The sequence below is a fragment of the Macrotis lagotis genome, chromosome 1, assembly GCF_037893015.1.
Source record: "Macrotis lagotis isolate mMagLag1 chromosome 1, bilby.v1.9.chrom.fasta, whole genome shotgun sequence".
NCBI classification, from domain to species: Eukaryota; Metazoa; Chordata; class Mammalia; order Peramelemorphia; family Peramelidae; genus Macrotis; species Macrotis lagotis.
Window position 1 is genome coordinate 398,704,428 of NC_133658.1, and position 22,611 is coordinate 398,727,038.

Genomic DNA, 22,611 nt, shown 5'->3' on the forward strand with positions numbered 1-22,611 from the left:
TAAACGTTTGAAAACCGAACCTCGGTTACCTCTATAAAATGAAAGAGCAGAGACCCAGCTCTAACATTCTCTTCTATATTTTAAGGTCCCTTCTTGCTCTATGTTCTCTGTTGTAAGACCCTTTACAGTTCTGATATTCTATGTTTTGTGTTTTAAAGTCCCGTTTGGTTCTAGATATCTAGGAATCGTGATTTATTAATTAAAATAGTCAGAAAATAGATTCCCATTCTGAAACTTTATGCATATCCTCCTCCCCAGCCCCAAACTCTTATTCTATCACCCCAGTAAATTCCCAATTAGTTTTATATTCTTTTTTATTTTTAATTTATTCTGTCAAAGGGAAGGGGAATCCTTCCCTCCTCGATACTTAGATCCCCTTCTGGATTTAAAAATCAGTACCCTGCAGACATGCATCTCTCAGACTATGAGTGGTATAAAAGTGCCAAACCCTTCGCCTGGGAAACCTTGAAACGGATAGCCCTGTTGTAAGTGGGTGAATCATCCCATGCTCAGGGAGGGTGATGATAAATGTCATATACTCGAATTGGAAAAAAATCATTCTTCCCTCTCAACCCGCAGGGATCATTCATCTTCCTCATTTGGGCTGCCCGCCTCTTGTGCCTCAACCTGGCAGTTGATTAAAAGTCATTTTCAAAAACAGGCAATGTTGGAGTTTTTAATAAGTAACCAATGAATATTATTCTCCCCCAGTACCAACAAACAAGTGTCAGGGTCTTGTTATTGTCAGCACTAATGTTTTATTAAAAAGCCAAGGACTTTGCTTATAATCTGTCAGTTTGGCTAATGAATTGGGAGGCTCATTGACTGAAGGTTTTTTCCTCTCCCCACCCCCACCTCTTTCCAACTGTACTATCCTAAATCAGTATCTGATCAGGGTATCATCTCTTATTTTCTTTCTCCTTACAGAAGAGAAAATGAAACAACATACACACTTCAAATTTTTCTATGACTTGTGGTTTCAATCTCTGTTTCCAATAATGCTTTTGTAAATTAATCAGAAGGGGGATAGTAGGTACATATAGAAATTATGAAATAGCATGTGTGGAATAATAGAAGCTGAGGAGTCAAGCAATGTGAGCTTTAGTTCCATCTCTGTTACTAACTCACTATGTATACCTTGGACAAGTCATTTCCCTTCTCTGGACCTCTGTTTCCTACTCTGCTAAATAAGATTGATCTCATGATGTTTTCTAAGGTTCCTTACAGCTCAGACATGCTATGATTCTATGACTTTAAAAGAAGCTTTCAGTTTGTCCTCTCAACTAATGATGTCAGATCTTCCCTCCCCTAAAGTATGTGGTAGAACTGCAAAATGCTGAGGAGGTAGGCCAGTGGGTAACATTTGTATGCAAAAATGTGCTTCTCCTTCTGGCTTACAGGAGGTAGGACTAAACTAAAGAGATTAAAGAGCAAATTAATAGGACTGAGCACATCTTCCCTTTTTTTTAATGAACACTTTGCAGTGTTTGATATTTCTGTCTCAGACATTGCATTTCACAAAGGGGAGACATGCTACAGAAAAGAAAGATTTGCATTTTAATTGTTTTGATAGGATTGTGGAGGGACCCTGCTCATTCTATTGGTTGTAACAGAAAGACTTGCTATGGTTGGCTTCCTTTTCCCCCATCATTCTTTAAAATAGGTGATACCCATAATGTGTGTGAGTAATGATATGATTCCATGTGCTCCTGAAGAATGAAACATCACATCTTATGCATGCTTCTATGTAGTAGGAAGTGAGGGGAGAAGGGAGTGGTAAGTAAAACTGCACTTAATACATTGGACAGCCTACCTTATTTTAGGGGTGAGATTTTCATAAGGCAACAATATCTGTATCTAGAAGGGAGTTTAGAGGTTCATTTGTCCAAACCACATACACACATTTTACAGATGAAAAAACTGATGCTCAGCAAAGTTAAATGATTTTTTCCCAAGGTCACATAGGGATTCAATGTAAAAACTAGGATTAAAAATTATTTCTCTACCAGGTATGACACAGATGGTATAGGAATTAAATGAGAGAAGTCATGTCAATCATTTTTCAAGAGAGGGAAAAGAAGGGTCACAATGAGGTAATACTGCTAGGTTCTCTTTGTTCAGTTATTCCTTCTCTCTTCTGTGCACTTGGTCATAGAGATTCATGGTTTAGACTAAATAATGGAATAAATATCACCATCTTTATTTAATGGTGGGATTTTTATACAGTGAGCACAGAGAAAGAAATAAGCAATACTCTAATACTTGCTTATCTGCACCATATTGGGTTCAGATAAAGTGCATAATTCCTAAGAAAGATGTTAAATGATGCCAGTTACTTACCTTGTAAGGAAATATCATGGGTGAAAATATTCTAAACCCTTACCTACTACTTCATAAGTTCTCATGAGTTAGGCAATACAATAAATCACACACACACACACACACACACACACACACACAAAACCCTAGAGGCAGCAGCCCCTTGAACTGTTGGGTTTCCACAGCAAAGCTGTCAATGTTTGGTTAGAAAAGAACTATAGAGAAAAAGGGATATTTGCTGATGTGTGGTAAATGACAGGACATGTGATATGTGACCCAAAAGATTCTAATCCTTTCTTTGTTAATTCACTGCATGACTTTGCACTACACATTTAAACACCCTGAAAATCATTTTCCTTTTCTACAAAATGATAGTGTTGGATTGAGGCAACAGGATCATCTCTAAGACCCTTTCTGGCTCTGATATTCTATGGTCTATGTTCTAAGGTCTCTTCCAGTTCTGACATTCTATGTTCTAAGAACCTTTTTAACTCTAAGAGTCTTTGATTTAAGGTCACCTGCATTCTAATATTTTATCTTCTATAAGTCAATGTCCTTTCCAACTCAGATATCATTAAGTTATAGAAAATAATTTCTCTTTAACTTTCTGTGGCCCTTCCTACTGACTAGTGACCCACCTTGTTCCTTTTCCCCAATGAAGCTGCAGTCTAGCTCTGCCTAAAATATTTTGAACCTGCTGAGCCATGGCCACAGGGCTACTGAGGAGTAGTACCAAGAATTGGCCAGGTTGCTGAAGACCATCCTTCAAAATTCCTTCCTGATGATAACATACACTTTGACCTAGAAATAACATCCCCAGTTTGATGAATTCATGCAAGGAGAGTTATGACTTAGGTCATGTGAGGGGTAAAAAAGACATCATATCTGATATTTCCAGGGTACCTCTTGGGCAAAGAGCTTAGTCTGTTTTTTAAGTAGTTTTTCAACTGTTAAATAGCTTACACTCATTTTGAAGGTTGTTGGTTAAAGATGGGGCTGTCACCCCATGATTCTTGTCATGATTCAGAGAAGGAAGGATTTTAGGAAATCAATTTTACTTTGTTCAAAAAAAAAGGTGGCAGCAGTGTTCTGAAATAGTGGGAAATGCCACTTAAGCCTCAAGAAAATTGTTGAAGTTCTGACTCTTCCAATAACTAGCTATGTGTCCTTAGACAAGTCATATCCCTTCTCTGAAATTCAGTTAACTACTTTTTCAAATAAGTGAGTTGGACCAGGTGGTACCTATAGTCCTTTCTGACATTCCACAAGGTCTGCTTTTGTGAATATAGGTTCTGGGCTGAGAAAGCTCAAGATTGATTTTTTTCCCAATGGTTCTACTGACTCCATTTCAGAAAGATTATACAATCTTTCACTTTTTAACATTCACCAAGCTTTTGAACCCTTGCTGTGTTGCACCCACACCATGCTGGTTAAGGGAAGTATCAAAGAAAATAAATGTCATACTCCCAGCTCTCACAGTGCCCTGACAGTTTAAAAAGGGGATGCAGATGTATTAAAGGTACACTAAAAATCATTTCCCTCAGAACAGAGATGCCCGCAGAGCTCCCCATCAGGTGGCTTGCGCAAGCGCCCTGCAACACCATTGCATTGATGCGGGCGTCATTAGCTTTATTTCCTTCATCAGCTGGCAGGAACCAGGATGGTTTTCAAGATGGATGGATCTGCCTCCTGGGCTTGGGGGGGGGGTCTCAAAACAGTTCTTCAGGGTTGCATAGCATTCAGGAATGGGAAAATGACTGGCCTGAGAGTCTAGGTTTAGAAGGAGGGGTGGAGGCTAGACCCAAAAGTTCCAATGACCAGCTTTGTGGCCTTAAGCAAGCATTTCCCCTCTTTGGGTCTCAGTTTCTTCATCTGTAAAATGGGGATGATAATAATTTCCCCTAATTTGCTCCTGAAGTTGCTGTGAAGAAGGTATGTTTTATAAACCACACTCTTAGCACAGAGGAAAGAATACTAAGTTTGAAATCAGAGAACATGGGTTTGAATCCTGAATCCCCTGCTTAATATCTTCCATGACCTTGAATTTTCCCTATTTTTAAAATATGAAAAATCATACTTATTCTACCGACCTCATAGGGTTGGTTGTATGCACCAAATGAGAGAATAGATGTAAATTCCTTTGTAAACAAGAAATTGATATATAAATGTCTGATATTATTAAATAATAATAATAAAGATCAGAAAGTACTATTGAAATGTGAGCTACTATTATGCTGCTGGTCTCAACTCCTATAAAAATCATAGGCTCATAGGATTTAGAACAAAAAGGCACCTTAAATGGTCCAAATCCTTCAATACTCAGAAAAAGAAACTGAGGCCCAAAGAGTTAAGATACTACTCTGAGGCCACCTGAAGAGCATCAGAGTTAAGAATTCAAATCCTTATCAAAGATACTTTATTATGGATAGATCAAGCCCAAGAAATATCAACTAGAAGCAGGCTTTTCTCAGAACTTGGACATGACAATGCCCTGGTCAATCCAAGATCCAGTTAGAAAAGGGTATAGACTATAGAGGCACTGCGTCAGTTTGTGCTGGAGTCCCCACACCCACAAGCAAGGGCTTCCCTGCAGATTTAACAGCAGCCTTCTGCCAAAGTCCACACAATAGGAAACTGCACCACTGGGGCAGTCCCCAGATTCATGAGAAAAATTGCCCTCAGTGGAATGACGGTCCAAACCTAGGGTCTTTAGGGCTGGGAAAAGGCAAAGGATGGGTCTTTATTCAACTGTGCTGCCAAGCTCTCAGATGAAAGCCCCTTCAAGGGGTCGAGGGCCCCAAAGCTTTTGAAACTCCCCATAAAGGCTCCCATTGTGGTCTTCTGAAGTTGATATTGTCCGGTTCTCCTGAGGCTAATTCAGTCCAATTAGATTACCACTCTCAGCCTTTGAATTCAGATATTATTCAGTGTCAGGAGCTAAATGAGTTTGCCGTTTTAACGGGGAGTCACTGCCAGTCATTAATCTGAGGTTTGACACTGGCCACGGGAGTCTTTCTCTAGCCAAGCCAGCTGGCTTACAAAAGCAGTGTCACTAAGCATCTCGTTTCTATTCTTTTCCATGACCTCCACCACTCTGTCCACCCTGTCTGGGTCTCACTGCTCAAAGAAAGGCAGCCTTAGTGTTAAGAGCCTCCTGACTGACTTATAAAATTCTATTTTGCACATAATTCCTCCAAAAATAATGATTATGCCACCATATTAATGATAGCCAATACTGATATAGTCCAATACAGTTACAAAGCATCCTAGGAATGTTATCTCATTTAATTCATACAACTGTTATCAATTGGCAGATAGGCAGAGTAGGGATTATTGCCCCCTTTGTTCAGATGAGGAAGCTGAACTTCCAAGATCATCTTATCAGATATCTAGCAGCTTGATATAATGAAAAGAGCATCAGATGTCAAGAAAATTGAATTTAAGTCCCTATTCTATCACTTAACTGACTATGTGAACTTAAACAAGTCAATTCCCCTCTCTAAGCCTCAATTTCCTAGGCTATAATGAAAGTGATAACACTTGTACTCCTTTCTTCCTTGCCTCACAGGGCTATTATGGAGAGAGTACTTTGTGAACTCTAAAGTGGTAGAGACAAATGAGCTCCCTGCTCAAGTCCATCAGTCCTTTGACCATACCAAGTGAAGATGCTTATCCTTTTAATTTTTTGAAGACATAAAGAGATGATCTTTCCCTAGGGAACTCTGGAGGGTGTGTGTGTGTGTGTGTGTGTGTGTGTGTGTGTGTGTGTGTGTTTGTGTGTGGTGTGTGAGAGACAGAGAGAGAGAGAGAGAGAGAGAGAGAGAGAGAGAGAGAGAGAGAGAGAGAGAGAGATGGGGGAGGAAAGGAAATGCAGAATTTTTTATATTATCACATTTCTATACAAATCAAATGGTTATTAAATCATGTGCTCCTTGGATATTTAAAGATCTGTACCATCTAAATGATGCTGTCTGATCTCAGAACTCCCCTCTCGCCTTCTTCCTTCCTCTCCCCAGTCTTCATAGTCATGATTATACATGTGTAGTAATTGTCAGCCATTCCAGAGCTGCACCATGGCATTGCTTATTGGCTGGTTTCAATACCCCCACCTTCTCTAAAAGCAGTACCCAATAAACACTTAATTTCTTTCTTTTAATTAAAGCAACTGCTATAATACCAAATGAGAAGGTGTAACACCAGTGTTCATGTGTCTGCCTTCCCTAGAAGGTTGACTACATGAATTATCAAAGTTGGTCTGACCATTGAGCCATTGATCCCTCTCCCGTTGGCATTTTCTGTGAAAAAGTGTGTAAGAGCAAGCAGCAAATTGTATATCAACTGCCGAGCCAAGTCTGTATTTCTAATTTTTTCAACTCTTTCCCTCCCTTCTCTTTCATTTCTCTCCCCCGCTACCCCCAGCTGCAACTATAATAAATCCAGCAGGCTAGTGGGGTTTTTTTTTATAAAGAAGCAGAGTTGGGTAGGGATATAGTCTATCCCTGAATATAGACCAGTCTTTGGAAATCAGATCAGAGAAGAAAATGGATAGATAGATAAATGAATTCATGAATGAATGAGTAGATGTTTGGGTGGATGGATGGATGGATGAATAGATGGATATACTGATAAATAACACCAGTTATAGTTCTTATGCAGTTCTTATACAGTTCTTATGCAACTGATTTGAGAGGAAACATTCAGTATTTTTGGACCAATATAGTATTCTTTCCATATAGGATATTGCAATTTCTCTTAGTATCTCACTTGTCACTAATGATATTCATAAAAGGAAAATCATCAGTGTATAAAGAAAAGTGTACACGATTTATAACCAGAAGATCCAGACTAATATCCCAGCTTTGTTTTCTATACAATTTTAAGAAAGTCTTTTAATCTCTCTTTGTCCATTTTTTCATCTGTAAAATGAAGAATTTGGACTAAATTCTAAGCTCCCTTCTGGATCTAAATTTCATGATACTTTATTGATACACATTAAAGTACTATTCTTCAGAAAGGAAAGTGATACTATAGATTCTCCTTGAGATGTCATCACTAGGAGATCTTTTTAAAGTTGTGTTCCAGGGCGGCTAGGTGGCATAGTGGATAAAGCACCAGCCTTGGAGTCAGGAGTACCTGGGTTTAAATCCTGTCTCAGACACTTAATAATTACCTAGCTGTGTGGCCTTGGGCAGGCCACTTAACCCCATTTTGCCTTGCAAAAAAACCTCAAAAAAAAGTTTTGTTTCTAGCAAAGAAGATCATAGAATCATAGGATTAAGGGGCTTCCTGACAAGTGGTTATCCAATCTCCATTTGAAAAACCCCTTACCCAAGTGTTGAGAAGCTCACTACTCCATAAGCCAATGTGCTTTTAAACAACACTAGTCATTAGCTCTGAATCAACCTCTCTCTTTCATCTGAGGCCTATAATATACATCTGTGATGACATAACTGAAGTTGGAGGAAAGTTTATGCCCACAATTGGAAATTATATGTGACTATGACCGGGGTTCAGCAGATGGTATGGGTCAGCATTCAGGCTTGGATTCAGTGTGTGCTTGTTGTTAGGACTTAGTCTGAAGCCATGGAAAATAGAAATTAAAGGTCACATATATCAAACATAAGACTTCTTATTCATTTTAACAACCATTAATTAAGTCAATCAATCTGGACTCAAACATTCTTATACCATTGAGAAAAAAAAAACATTTCAGATTAGGAAAAAGACATCATCTCTTGTGACGTTAGCTTTCCTAGTGATTTCCCCAGCCACTGACTGTCAGGACATCCTACCAGACTGCTCAAGAAATTTTACTGTATTTAAAGAAGCATAGTGTCTGGAGCAAGAAGTTGGATAATTCTGTTGTCTTATGACAGTCAAACTTTACTAGAGGATTTCCTTTACTTCTGACAACATATTTTAGGAAAGGAATTGACAAATTATGACCAAAGAAAGATGACCAGAATGGATGATGGACCAGGGCAGCATCCCTACAATACCAAAAAAAAGTGAAAGAAGTTTAATCTAGAGAGGAGAAGATGGCGGGGGGGGGGGGGGGGGGGGGGTGATGACCTCCGAGTTGAAGTTTGAAAGGTAATCACATGGAAAAAGAGATTAGATTTGTTCTGCCCACTACCAAATGGCAATTAGAGCAATGTGGAGCAAAGAGAGGAAAATTTTGCCTCAATTTACTAATTTAATTTCCTAAAAATTAGAATTATCCAAAACTAGAATGAGTCATTTTGGGAACTAATGAGTTCCTCATCCCTAGTATTTAAGTAGAAACTCAAATACTTAAAGGATATGTTACAGAGGGAATTCTTATTCATGTAGGGAAACTAGATAACCTCTGAGGTCTTTCTAGCTCTAAGATTCTGTCATTCTATGAGTCATCTTCACTGGGCTCCCAAGGACTTCTTCTGGTCAGAACCAATGAATCCCAAACTCTCATCAGAGGAGAAGACTTGAGGAGAATAAACCTTTTAGAGGGAAAAACCAATATCCCCTTTGCTATTGTAATCACTGAGCATGATTCTAAGAATCTTCTTATCACTCTATGTAATGACAGAATTGAAAAGGATAAATTGCTGTACACCAAAGTGCTCATGATTTTCTTTGGATAGAAAATAGCAGTGGTGAAAATGGTCACTAAGACAAAGGAAGGGTAAGGGAAGTGGCAAAGATGATGACAGTGAAATGTCTAATCCCCAGGGATTATAAAATATATTGGTTAAGATGTTGCACCCCTGCCTTAATGAGGAACCTGGGACACATTATTGCTCTAGACCGGTTTCTGAAATGTAAAACAAAGACACCACCCATGATTCCCTCTATAGCACTGAGAGTTCAAATGCAAAATCATCAGAAGGAAGAAACTGTCTAGGATGAAGTTCTGAAATGAGGGATGGAACAGAATAATTCAGCAGCCAGGGGACTGGGACCCCAAGGGAGACATCAGAAAAATTATACTTTAGAATATATCAAGCAACTCCATATACACCTGGTCTGAGAATAATTACCTAGATAAGTTGGGGATGTTTATTGGCAGTCCTCAATCTCCTAAAGAAGAAACAAATGAGGAACAGTAGGAAAAATAATTATAACTTTAAATAACTGCAGAATAATATGGGGGGGGGGGGAGAAGCTGTCCTGAGCTAAAAATAGTTATTGCAAATTGAACTGAATAAAGTCTGGAAAGTCTGTATCTAGTGAGGGATAAAAAAAACATAACCCAAGAGATCATGGAGGTAGTATCTCAGAAGAAATGGGGAAAGAATTCAGAGAAGCCAAATAATCATTTTTTTAAAAATCAACACTTATATAGCACTTAAAAATTTGTATACAAACTCTGAGATCCTTTCCAGCTCTGAGATTCTATGATTTACATGCATTGTCTCATTTGAGCCTTACAACATACCAGTGAGGTAGATATTGCAGGTATTATCATCCTCATTTTACAGATGAGGAAACAGGGCAGGAGTCAAAGTGGAATAACTTGTCCCCATAATCACACAGATTATAAGTATTAGAGGAAGCATTTTAAACCATGTTTTTCTGATTCTAGACACAGGACTCTACTCCAAGGACTCTACTGCCTCTAAGAAAGGATGGAAAACAAGTAAAACATTAAAAGAATACCATGAGACTCAATGTTCTGGGATGTGGCAGGGGAGTGAGTTTCATCTTGTATTCAATCCCATGGCTCCTTTAGAAAACTGATGGAGTGGGAGAAGGCTTAAATAAGGCATTTTAATGGTGAATGACTGTGGTCACCAAGATGAAGAGGATTGTTCCAAGTTCAGTGTAATTATGACACTCCCCTAGGGTTATAGAGAAGGGTGAGGACATTCTCCTGATACAAGTAATCAATGGAGTAAGCATAGTTAGAAGCCATCCCTTAGGTGTCTGGTATGTAGGACATTAAGATCTGTGGAGGATACAATGTGTGTGAAGTATCAGTATTGGACTTGAGGTGTTTAGTGATTTGAGCTAAAGAAAAAGAATGATTTAGGACATGACTTTAAAGAAACTGAGAAAATTCACAATGACATGTGTGTTTGTGGGTGTCCAAGTTGAGCTTCCTCCAATAATTTGTTGACCAGTGGGTTGGCATGAATCCCCATCAATTTATGAGCAATTCCAGGTCAGGGAGTCTGAGGGAAATTGGATAAAGTGAGTATTTAGGACTAGTGGAAGCTGCCACATTCTGCTGGTGCTAGAATTGAGTGAATGCTCATCTCCAGTGTCCTTTCATGATTCAATTCCAGTATATAGGGAAAGTGGTGACAATCCCTGAGTATTTAAATATCATGGCTCCAATCCCCTAAAAATCTCCACATGGTGGGGAAAGTATCCTGAAAAGGCAGAGACATAAACAGACCCAGAAGTATAAGAGTTTTTGAGAATAGTGTAGACTCGAATGTGTCCATGTTATTCATACTTGAGGAGGGTTAGCCTTAAGAACATTCACTTGGAATTGTGTGGTGGAGCCTATTCCAGATCCCCTAGGTCTACTGAATCATCTCACTCATTCAAGGCAGTTCAATGTATGAAGTAGTGAAGACTGAGTACAAGTTAGCCTGCTTACCATATAATAATGTACTTAAACATCTGAAAACCAGCTTAGGAGAGTTGAGTTAAATCAGAAATTTAAATTATGTATTAGCTAATAAACTTTGGCACCTTTGTTCTTAGAATAAACTCATGATCTGAGAAAATCTCCAAAGTCCATCCAAGGTCATGAAAACAGACTACCATCTCTATGAGAACAAATTCAAAGTCGGTCATGGTAGTGAGTCACACTTCCCCTTCCCTTTCTTTTGCTCTAACCCTGGCAAGTCAAATCAACAAAAGTTGGATTATAATGGTCCAAGGTTCCAAAGCATAGATATGAAATGATACCCTATTTTCCCATCACTTTTCATGCTAGAACCCCTAAGAACAGAAAAATTGACCAAGCTTTTATTAGAGATGGAACCTTTCCTGCACAAAATGGGAAAGTTGGGAAGTCATCTTTTATAAACTTCTAATTCCCCCCCAACCTCTAATCCCCAAAGAATTGTATTGAATGAAGACTTATAAATTTGTAGCACCACTATCCTGAGCCCTCAGCATGAGAGCTATTCAGAACTATCCCAATGACTGTCACTTGGATACATAAAGATTTGTGTATCTTTTTCCCCCTCCTAACTGGTATATGCTGATTTAGCACAGAATAGTTTGTTTGAGGAGGCATTTACCACCAAATGTTGGTATTAAAATAAACAGTATAATTTGATCAAATATTCTGCACATCTTAAGAAAAAAATCCTATGAGATTAAAGGAATAGAACTAATGTAAATTGGTGTCAAGAGTTGGGCTAACAGCTTAATGTTGCCTTTGGCAAAGAAATATCTGTTGTGAGTTTGGGTCAACACTAAGGGGAATACACAGTGAAAATGTGTGCTAAACTGAGATAAAAATGTGCTAAACTAATGCAATTTAAGGTAATCTCCTATAAATGCACTGTGTGACCTTGGGCAAGTCAAGTCCATTTTACTATCTGGGTCTCAGTTTCCTTAGCTCTAAAATAAGACTATTTAACCAGAAGACTAAAGTTCATTCCAACCTCTCCCTCTACTCTTCCTTATTTGCAATTCGTTGTTGAAAAACAAGTCCAGGACCTAAATTTCCCCTATGGTCAGAGATAAATCTGAGTCTCTCAGTTGGTTTCCTAAGGCTCCATGTCATGTGTGGAGGAGGGGCAAAGAGCAACATGGCATAGAAGAACATTCACTAGATAAAGAGCTGAAAGATATGGGTTCATGTACTAAGTATAAAACTCACTTCTTGTTACCTTGCATTCTTCCCAATTGGAATCCCAGTTTCCCCATCTATAAAATGAGGGAGTTGAGTTAGATCATCTCCAAGCTCACTGCCTGATTTGAAGTTCTGTGGTACATCTATGGTATATTTTAGTTCTAACATTCTCTGTTATCTATTTCAAGGTCCTTTATATCTGATGTGTGTGTGTGTGTGTGTGTGTGTGTGTGTGTGTGTGTGTGTGTGTGTGTGTGTCACCTTTGACCCTGTGTTCTAAGGTCTTCTAACTCCTAGTCTGGTGTTTCAACTACTGAACTGATTCTTTGGTCCCATGGTTGAGTTTTAGACACTTAGCTAGTGCAGCTCTGAATAAATCTCCTGGTCAACCACAGTTATCCTAGAATATTAGGAAAGGAGCAATCCCCAGCAATCTCTAAAGCCTAATCAGAATGCACTTCACGAAGCTGTCAAGCCAGTCAATGGCTCTCATTACCTCCAAGGCACAGAGTCTTTAGTTTTCATTTGCTTGTTTACCAGATAAATTTTTCTTGAAAAGTGCATGCTTGCAAACAGTGTGGCTTGGGTCTTTGGAGAAAAAAATATTCTAACTGGTCAACAATCAGTAGTGGTGACTGGTCATTTGGGGTTTTTCAAGCATGGAAGCTATCAATAATGTAGAGAAATCATAATGATAAGAGAAAAACAGATGAAAGTCAAGTGGCTGGGGACTGGATGTTGCATTAAACAGAGACTAGTCATATAAGGCCTGGAACTTCTCACTGAGCAATTCCTCCCCCCCCTCCCTGCCCCCCTCAGGAATGAAGGAAGAATCACTTGTCTGGTGGGAAAGGCAAATGAGAATTTCTAGAGTTCAGGGTGGGAGTAAGATAATGTGTTTGGGAGAGTGGTGGGGGCAGGAGGGATCTGATGATATAAAGATGAGAATCCCTTGGCTCCCACATGAACATCTTCTGCATTAGCTCCCTTCACCCCATTGTGCCTCTAGTTGATGACAGCATGAAGTGTGCTCCTCAGCTTTCCTTACACATCATTTCATTCCTCTTTAAAAATAGCAACAATGCTATCTTCAACTCCCAGCAATACTGAGGGTAGGACAAGAGTATGGTATCATAGAATTTAGATCTAAAGGGAACCTTAAAGATCATCCAGTCCAACACCTTCATTTTACACAGGAATAAATGACCTAAGTCCCAGAAAAGGAAAGAAAAAGTTATCTAAAGTGACAGTGCAGTATGTGACAAAACCAGGACACAAGTAAAGATCTTCTAAGTTGCAATAAGAAGAATTCTCCCATATATAAGGTTTTGAGATTTTGATAATACTTATCCTCCAAAAATTCTACTGCAATAGAGAGTATATATTATTGTCCCTCTTTTGTTCTAATATTTTTATTTATTAATTTAAATAGTATTTTCTTTTTAATTTTTAAATTCCAGATTCTTTCCCTCCCTCCCTTCCCTCCCCCATCCACTGAGAAAACAAACAGTAGGTATCAATTATTTATGTGAAGCCATGCAAAACATATTTCCATATTACCCATATCACAAAAAAAGCAAAAGGATAAATAAAATGAGAAAATTAGACTTCAATTGGCACTGAGTTCACTTTCTCTGAAGGTGAAAAGCATTTTTTCATCATAAATCCTTTGGAATTAACTTGGATCATTTTATTAATCATATTAGTCAAGTCATTCACAATTGATCATGATAACAACATTGCCATTACTGTGTGCAATGTTCTCCTGGTTTTTCTTACTTCACTTTGTTTCAGTTCATGAAGGTCTTCCCATGTTGGATTTTTTCTGAAACTACCTCCCTCATCATTTTTAATAGCTCAATCATACTCCATCACAATCATGAGTTATAATTTGTCCAGTTCCCAACGGATGAGCATCCCCTCAATGTCCAATTCTTTGCCACACAAAAAGAGCTGCTATAAATGTTTTTGTACATGTAGGAACTTTTCCTTTTTCTTTGATCTCTTTGAGGTGCAGACTTAGTAGTGGTGTTGCTAGTTCAAAATATGCACAGTTTTATAACCCTTTGGGCATGGTTGCAAATTGTTCTCCAAAACTGCAACAACAGTTCATTGGTGGACCTATTTTCCCTCTTCCCCTCCAGTATTTGTTATTTCAATAAATATTTTAGTTGTTTTTCTCTAATCAAAAGTGATTTAAAGACTTTTTTTTCTAGGAGCAGCTAGGTTGCACAGTGGATAGAGCAGTGGAGTCAGTAGGACCAAGTTCAAATCCAGCCTCAGATACTTAATAATTGCTTAGCTGTGTGACTTTGGGCAAGTCACTTAACCCCATTGCCTTAAATAAACAAAAAAGAATTTTTTCTTATGACTATAGAAAGCTTTGATTTCTTCTTCTGAAAACATATCATTTGAACATTTATCAATTGGGAGATAATTCTTATTTTTATGAATCTGATTCACTTTCCTAGATATATTTGAAATGAGGAATTTATCAGAGGAACTTGCTATAAATTTTTCTACATAGCATCATTGTCTATAATACCTTTGAGCACATTACAATTTCCTAGATTATCTCTTTCAATTAGGTCTAATTTTGCTTTTGCTATTTCTGAGATCATGATTGCCACCCCTACCCTCTTCACTTGAACTAAAGCATATGAAACTCTGTTCCAGGTCTTCATTTCAACTCTGAGTATGTCTTTCTGTCCCAAGAATATCTCTTACATACATTATATTGCTGGATCCTGGTTTCTAATCCATTCTACTATCTGCTTTCATTTTATAGATTGGTTCACTTCATTCACATTCAGTTATGATCACTGACTGCTCTCCCCATTTTCCTCTATTCATCACTCTCTCTTTTTAATCCTGTCCCTCCTCAAAAGTCTATCTTGCCTTCAACCATTGCCTTCTCCAATAAGCCCTCCTCCTTTCCATATTTGTTATCCCCTTTCCTCCTATCTCCCTATTGGGTAAGATAGATTTCTATATCCAACAGAGAGAGAGAGAGAGAGAGAGAGAGAGAGAGAGAGAGAGAGAGAGAGAGAGAGAGAGAGAGTTTGATTCTACCTCTTTAAGACAATTTCAATGAGAGTAAGGTTCAAGCATCCCTCCCTATTTACCCGTCCACTTTCTTGCACACCTCCTTTTTGAAAAAAAATTTAACCCATTCTCCTTCTCCTTTTCCAGTTCTCCCAGTGCATCTCTCTCTTGTCTATTTTTTCCTAAATATCCCAACATAATCTACTCACACTTATGCCTCTGTCTAACTACCCTAATAATAATAAAGTTCTTAGAAGTTACTTTATCATATACCTATATAGGAATATACATATATATGTGTATATATGGCATTCAACTCCATTGAGTCCCTTATGATCACTCTTTTATGTTTGCATTTTAATGCATGCTTTAAGTCTTCTGTTTGAATATCAAATTTTCTATTCACTTCTGATCTTTTCATCAGGAATACTTGAAAGTTCTCCATTTCATTAAATACCATTTTCCCCCAACAGAATTATATTTGGTTTTCCTAGGTAAGTGATTCTTGATTGTAATTCTAGTTGCTTTGCCTTCTGGAATATCATATTTCAAGTCCTTTCCTTTAACATGGAAGATGCTAGATCTTGTATGACTCTGCTGTGGCTCCATTATGTTTGAAATGTCTTTTTGCTTATAATAATGTCCCTTTGGCCTAAGACCTCTGGGATTTGACTATAATATTTATGGGAGTTTTCATTTTGGAATTTCTTTCAGGAGGTGATAGGTGGATTCTTTCAATTTCTAGTTTGTCCTTTGAATATAAGATATTGGAGCTATTTTCATTTATTATTTCTCAAAATATGATGTCTAGGTCCTTTTTTTGATTATGGCTTTCAGACAGTTCAAGAATTCTAAAATTATCTCTCCTTACTGAATTGTCCAGGTTAGTTCCTGTAATATATTTCATTCATTTTGATTTTTTGGGATTTGTTCCTTAAAGTCTCACAAAGGCACTAACTTCTACTTCCCCCATACTAATTTTTAAGTAATCATTTTCCTCAGTGAGTTTTGTACCTCTTTTTTCCATTTGACCATTTCTGCTTTTTTAAAGGAGTTCTTTTCTTTAGTTATTTTTTGTATCTCCTTTTCCATTTGTCTTATTCTCTTTTTGAAGTATATTTTCTTTGGTATTTTTGTGTGCCTCTTTTAGTAAGATGTTAATTCTCTTTTCTTAATTTAATTGCATCATTCCCAGTTTTCCTCTACTACTCTTATCTCTTTCTTTAACTCTTCCAGGAATTCTTGTTGTGTTGGAGTCCAGTTAGCATTTTTCTTTCAAGCTTTGTTTGTAGCTATTTTCATATTATTGTCTTATTCTAAATTTTTTGTCTTGGTCTTCCTTGCCACCATAGTAGCTTTTTATGGACAAATTTTTTGTTGTTGTTTGTTCATTTTCCCAGCTTATTTCTTCACTTTGAACTTTATGTTAAAATTGAGTTCTGCTCACCTGGGAGTGGGAAGAAACTCTGCCAAGTTTCAGATTTTTTGTATTGATGTTTTTATCATCTGGAGGTCTGCAAGTTTTAAGTGCTTCCAGGGTAGTGTAATATGGGAAGAGTTGTAGACACTGCTCTCCTGGTCTGCTCTTCTTTACCCATTAAAGGCCCCTGTTCTCCTACAACCTCAAGTGCTGGTATTCCTCTTGGCCCTGGAACTATGACCAGTGCCCTTGCTACTTTATGACCAGTCACAAGTTCTCCTCTATATCCTAGAACTGCAACCCATAATTACTTTTGAACAATAGAGTTGTCAATCAGTTCCAGTTGCACCTAGAGCTAGTAAAGGATAATCTCTGTATGACCCCTTTACCATCCCTAGTAAGGTCCTAAAGTTATTGCTGCCACTATTGCAGCTGCTTCCAAGGTCCATAGCTGATGTTCCTGTCATGTTCCTGATCTTTTGTCAGCTCTGTCACTCCAAAATTTGATTTGAGGTGTTATTTTAAAGGTGTTTGTAGGGGGATTTGGGAGAATTCAGTTGGGTCCTGCTCTGTACTCCACCCAAAAAAAAATATCATCTCTCTTTTGAACCTGAAGAACCTGAGACTCAGAAAGGTTTTTTGATTTACCCATGGCCACACAGTTAGCAAGGATCAAATCCAGGATTTAAAGCCAGGTTAACTCATTCCAAATCCAGCCTTCCCCACCCCCATTAAATCATGAAACTCAGAGATCTTGAAGCACTTGTAGGTTCTATAAAAAACTACCCTCTCTAGGGGTGGCTAGGTGGTGCAGTGGATAGAGCACTGGTCCTGGAGTCAGGAGTACCTGAGTTTAAATCCAGCCTCAGATGATAATTACCTAGCTGTGTGCCTTAGGCAAGCCACTTAACCCCATTGCCTTGCAAAAACCTTTTTAAAAAAAGGAGGGGGGAAAAAAACTAACCTCTCTCCACTTAGTCTATCTTCCCAACAAAAGGTTTTTCTTGTACCTAATTGGGGGCAAGACTATTATTGTTACAAGTTTTATATTAATGCCTGGACTCCACCACCACCCCTTCCCCATCTGTCTCTCTTTCTCTGTCTTTCTGTCTCTCTCTGTCTCTGTTTCTGTCTCTCTCTCTGTCTCTATTTCTTTCCCTCTCTTATCTTTCTCTATCTCTTTGTCTCTGTTTATATTTCTTTCCCTTTCTCTCTCTCTTTCAATCTGTCTCTCTGTCTCTCTCTGTCCTGTCTCCATCTCTTTCTATCTGTGTGTTTGTGTGTGTGTGTGTGTGTGTGTGTGTAAGCCTACTCTCTGGTCTCTCTCTCTCCTTTGTCTATCTCTGTTATTGTCTATCTCTGTCTCTCTGTCTCTGTTACTGTCTGTCTATCTGTCTCTTTGTCTCTGTCTCTGTCTCTGTCTCTCTCTCTCTCCCTCTCTCTCTCTCTCTCTCTCTCTCTCTCTCTCTCTTTCTCTCTCCCTCTCCCTTCCCTGTCTCTCCCTCATCCTCTTTCCTTACCCATCTCCCATCCAGAGGGACCTGTTTTGCTGACTAGTGTGGAGGAGGTGGAAGAGGAAAGGCTTTTGCCACTTACCATCTAATTGAAATCGTTTCTTCCCAGACTTAGTGCCAAGCTCTGGCTTATTCCAAATGCAGATTTATAGCTTGCATCGATCCCCCATTTCCAATTGAGTCTGCTACTGGTTTTTACAAGCTGGCCTCCTTCCCCCTGAATTCTTTTCTCAAGTCCCTGGGAAGCAAGTTGGCAAGTAGGGGAATGGGAGGAGGAATCACAAGAACAGACAGGGAGCAACAAGATGCATTCAGATTCATCCCAAAGTAAGACTAGGTGATTTCTAAAAATCCTTTCCAGCTCTAACAATTTATGAATCTGTAAGCCTAGAGAGATACCAGTTCCTTCTGCCCAGATGGATCTACAATTGTTCTTGTCTTTGTGCAGATATGTATAACCATGGATGTGGGCATATATGTGCATGAGTTGGTATAATCAAGTTGTGTGGTTATATATAATAAAGTTGTATGCTGATGTATTATGTTGCCAGTGATATGGGGATGATATACATGCAAATGTGAAAGAGTGAGCATGTGATTCATGAGTATAGGAGTGAGGATCGGAGTATGAAAGACAGAGAGAGGGGAGAAGAGGTAAAGAGGAAAGAAGAGAGAAGAGAAAGAAGGAGGGAGAAGACATGAGGAAAAGGAAGATAGATGGGACAGAAGGAGAGGGATGAAAGAATGGAGAGAAGTAAAAAGGAGAGAAAAGGAGTGGAGGCAGGGTGAGAAAGAGGAAAAGAGTAAAGGGAAGGGGACCAAATCAGTCTTGACTCTCCATGGGATGCACTGTAAAAGAACACACTAGAATTTGAGGATAAGTTTGGACTCAACTTGGGAGAAAGACCAGACTATGAGTCAGAATATTCACAGCTCAACCAACTCATCCTCTGATCTGAGAAAAAAGCCAAAAATGCAGATTTCCTCCAGGTCAGCCAGGATGAATTAGGAAGGAAATTAGGGAATGAAGCAGAATGACATGAAACCTTGTAGACAATTTGTCTCAAAGAACTGCTTGTAGGGATAAACTCTCTCTCCTCTAACTGGAAGAAGACCTAGGCATTCTCTGCCTTGATGATGTTTGTCCTGCTTCCCCAAAGAAGACCATGGCAGTGATGCCACGACAAGCACATGAATTAGTAGGGAGTTTTTTTTTTTTTTAGTAGGGAGGGTGCTAAGTCACCAACCTCATTTTCTCCTCTAGTCATCTAGGTTCATTGGTTTCTGTCTTATTTCTCCCATAAAACACAGGCTATTCCACAGACTTTTCCTCTTTTGTTTCTAGCACTGCCAGGAAACCAAACTACATGTTTGTGTAAGTATAACTCAGGTGGCAAAGTAAATAAAACATGCGACCTGGACTCAAGAAGGTCTGAGTTAAAATTCAACCTCAGAAACTTACTAGATATATGACCCTGGGCAAGTATCTTAGCCCTCATTTGCCAAGTTCCTTAACTGTAAAATAGAGTCACATTAGAGAAGGAAAAAGCAAAACACTTCAGTATCTTTGTCTGTGAGGCCAATAGAGTCAGACACATTTGAGTGACTAAACATTAAATTCTCAGCAATTCTAATATCATATCATGGGGCAAAGTTCTGAACTGGGTGTCAGAAGGCCTGGATGTCCTCAACTTCTGCCACTATCTCCTTCTGTGACCTTGAGTTCTTTGAACCTCAGTTTCATCATCTTTGAAATGAGCAAGGTTGTACTTTTTTTTTTCCTTTCCAGCTCTGTAACTCAATGTACTATTTTCTAAGGTCCCTTCAAACAACGACATTCTATGTTCTTAAGTGCTAGGTATTTTAGGCAAGATAATGGTTTGACAGAGAGGTAGCTAAGATTATAATGTGTGTCATTTGGGACATCTCAAAGAACAACAAACATTCCAGAGAACCAAAAGAGAAATGAGACAAGAATGTTCTGGCATCCCTACACTGCAATTTAATTGCTAGGACCTATGACTTAAAATGAGATGAGCCAAAAGACAGTGCAGTCATTACTAGCTCCAAATTGTTCCCAGATGAAAAGTCAATTCTTAACAATACTTCCTAAGCTGAACTTTCACCTAGCCAGCCCAAGTCAACAATAGGCCAGACATAGTTTCCTTTCATTATTCCTGGGATGGCAGGAAGCTTTGTAATCATCACTGGAAAATAATAGTCTTCCCTGGATGGAGCACCAAAAGTAATCAACTCTTGTCATGTGACTTTTCCCAGTGCCATCTTACCACACTCCTAGGACTCAGGAAGTCTAGGTTCCAGGTCCAGGTCTGTTGCTAATTTGCTGCATGATCTTGGACAAACCACTCTTTCCATTTATGCTTCAGAGTTCCCAACTGCAAAATGACAGGGTTGGACTAGATAAAACTGCTAGATTCCTTCCACCTCTGAAAGACAATGATTCTGTGCTACAAATCATTATGCTAGATGATAATGCATGTGTGCAATGTTCTATTCTCTAAAGTTCTTTTCATGTTGATATTCTGTGTCCTAATAGCCCTTCCCAGATGAATAGTTAGGTCACAGGATCATATCATATACTTAGAACTGGAAGAATCAGCTAATCCAAATTTTTAATGTTACAGATGAGAATACTAAAGTCAGAGAAGTGTCAATCAATGGTAAATAAAAATGTATTCAATATGTACTATGGATCAGGCACTTTGGTAGGCACTAGAAATACAAACACAAAAACAAAACAATCCCTGACTTCAAAATTCTAATTGGAGAAACAACATATACGTATATAAGGAAATAAAAATACAAAAATTATGACTTTTGTGTGATTAGGTAAATGAAGACAGAATTAGAGGAGAAGAGGTAGAGTGAGAAATATTTGTATCCAATCTTATCAAAAATGTTGTATTATCCAAAATACATGAAATAGTATATAACATTTAAGAGTAATTCCTCAATAAATAAGTGATCAAAAGTGTTTTCCAAAGAACTATAAATGAGCACATAAAAACATATTCCAAAGCAACAATAGTAAGAGAAATACAAATTAGAATAACCCAAGATACTACCTCACACACTGTACAAATTGGCAAAGATTTAAAATATAGGAATAGTCAATACTCCCAATGTAAGAAGGGCTGAAAGACTCACTGAAATATTTTTAGCAAAGCTAAGATATCATCCAAGCAATGAGGATTTCAATTAGTAATTATATAAGAAAAATGGCAATGCTATCTATATTCTTTGGTTTAAGAATCTCATTGGGGTAACTGGGTGGTGCAGTAGATAGAGCACCAGCCCTGGAGTCAGGAGGACCTAAATTCAAATCTGACCTTAGACACTTAATAATTGCCTAGTTGCGTGACCTTGACCAAGTCATTTAACCCCACTGCCTTACAAAAACAAACAAAAAAAGACTCTCATTACTAGATATGTATGTATGTAACCCCCCAAAGAAGTCAATTTATGCTAAAACAATCTACTAGTACTTTTTTTAATAGTTGCAAAAAACTAGAATCAAAGTTGATGCCCACAGATTAAAGAGTGATTGAAAAATCATGGTATATGAGTTTAACAATATAACATTATGGAGCACACACATTATGGCGAACATAAAGAATTCAAAGACGTGAAAATATTTGCATGAACTAGCAAAATAAACAGAACCAAGAGAATAATATACATAATAACCAAATTAATGTAAATGAAATATAACCAAAAGAAAATTGAACTCTGAGTAATGGAAAAACTAATGAAAGTCATAGAACCAGAAAAGGAATGAAACAAGACTATTCATTCAGCAAGCATTTGTTTACTTTGTGCTAGGCACTGGGCTGAGAGTGGAGGAAGAAAGAAAGAAAGAAAGAAAGAAAGAAAGAAAGAAAGAAAGAAAGAAAGAAAGAAAGAAAGAAAGAAAGAAAGAAAGAAAGAAAGAGAAAGAGGAAGAGAGAAAGAAAAAGAAGGAAGGAAGGAAGGAAGGAAGGAAGGAAGGAAGGAAGGAAGGAAGGAAGGAAGGAAGGAAGGAAGGAAGGAAAAAACAGAGAGAGAGAGAGATGATCCCTGTCTTAAAAGAATTCACATTCTAATAAGAAACACAACATGTAATCTATGGATATATAAGACAGAGAAAGATAGATAAAGATATTTGCAGCATAAATGGGAGGTAACAGTAGCAAAGCACATAATTCATCTTAAGTGGCAGAATGGTGAGGGGCTACTGGGATGGTATGTCGTATGCCTTGACTCTGTATTTGTTTTAAGTGGTTTTCTCTGTCAAAAGGAAAGGTCTGGAGATGGAGATGGTATGCTAGGGAACTACTGGGATGTAATGAAAATATGGAGAAAAATAAAACATAAATTTGAAAGGCTAGTACTAGCTGTAGAATCAGGAAAGACTCCAAGGAGGAGGAGTCGTCATCTGAGCTGAGCTTTGAAAGAAATTAGGGATTGTGTAAGGTGGAAATGATGATGGAATACATAACGACAAACTGCACAAA

The 22,611-nt window shown here is 38.2% G+C and overlaps 1 protein-coding gene across 1 annotated transcript in view; it reads left to right on the forward strand.

Moving 5' to 3' along the window:
- Positions 1-408: 408 nt before the first annotated feature.
- Positions 409-22,611, forward strand: part of GLRA1 (glycine receptor alpha 1) — an 80,452-nt gene continuing 58,249 nt past the window's right edge. The window contains exon 1 of the mRNA XM_074207574.1: positions 409-485. Coding sequence (XP_074063675.1) covers positions 409-485 — 77 coding nt within the window. The remainder of the gene's footprint in view (positions 486-22,611) is intronic.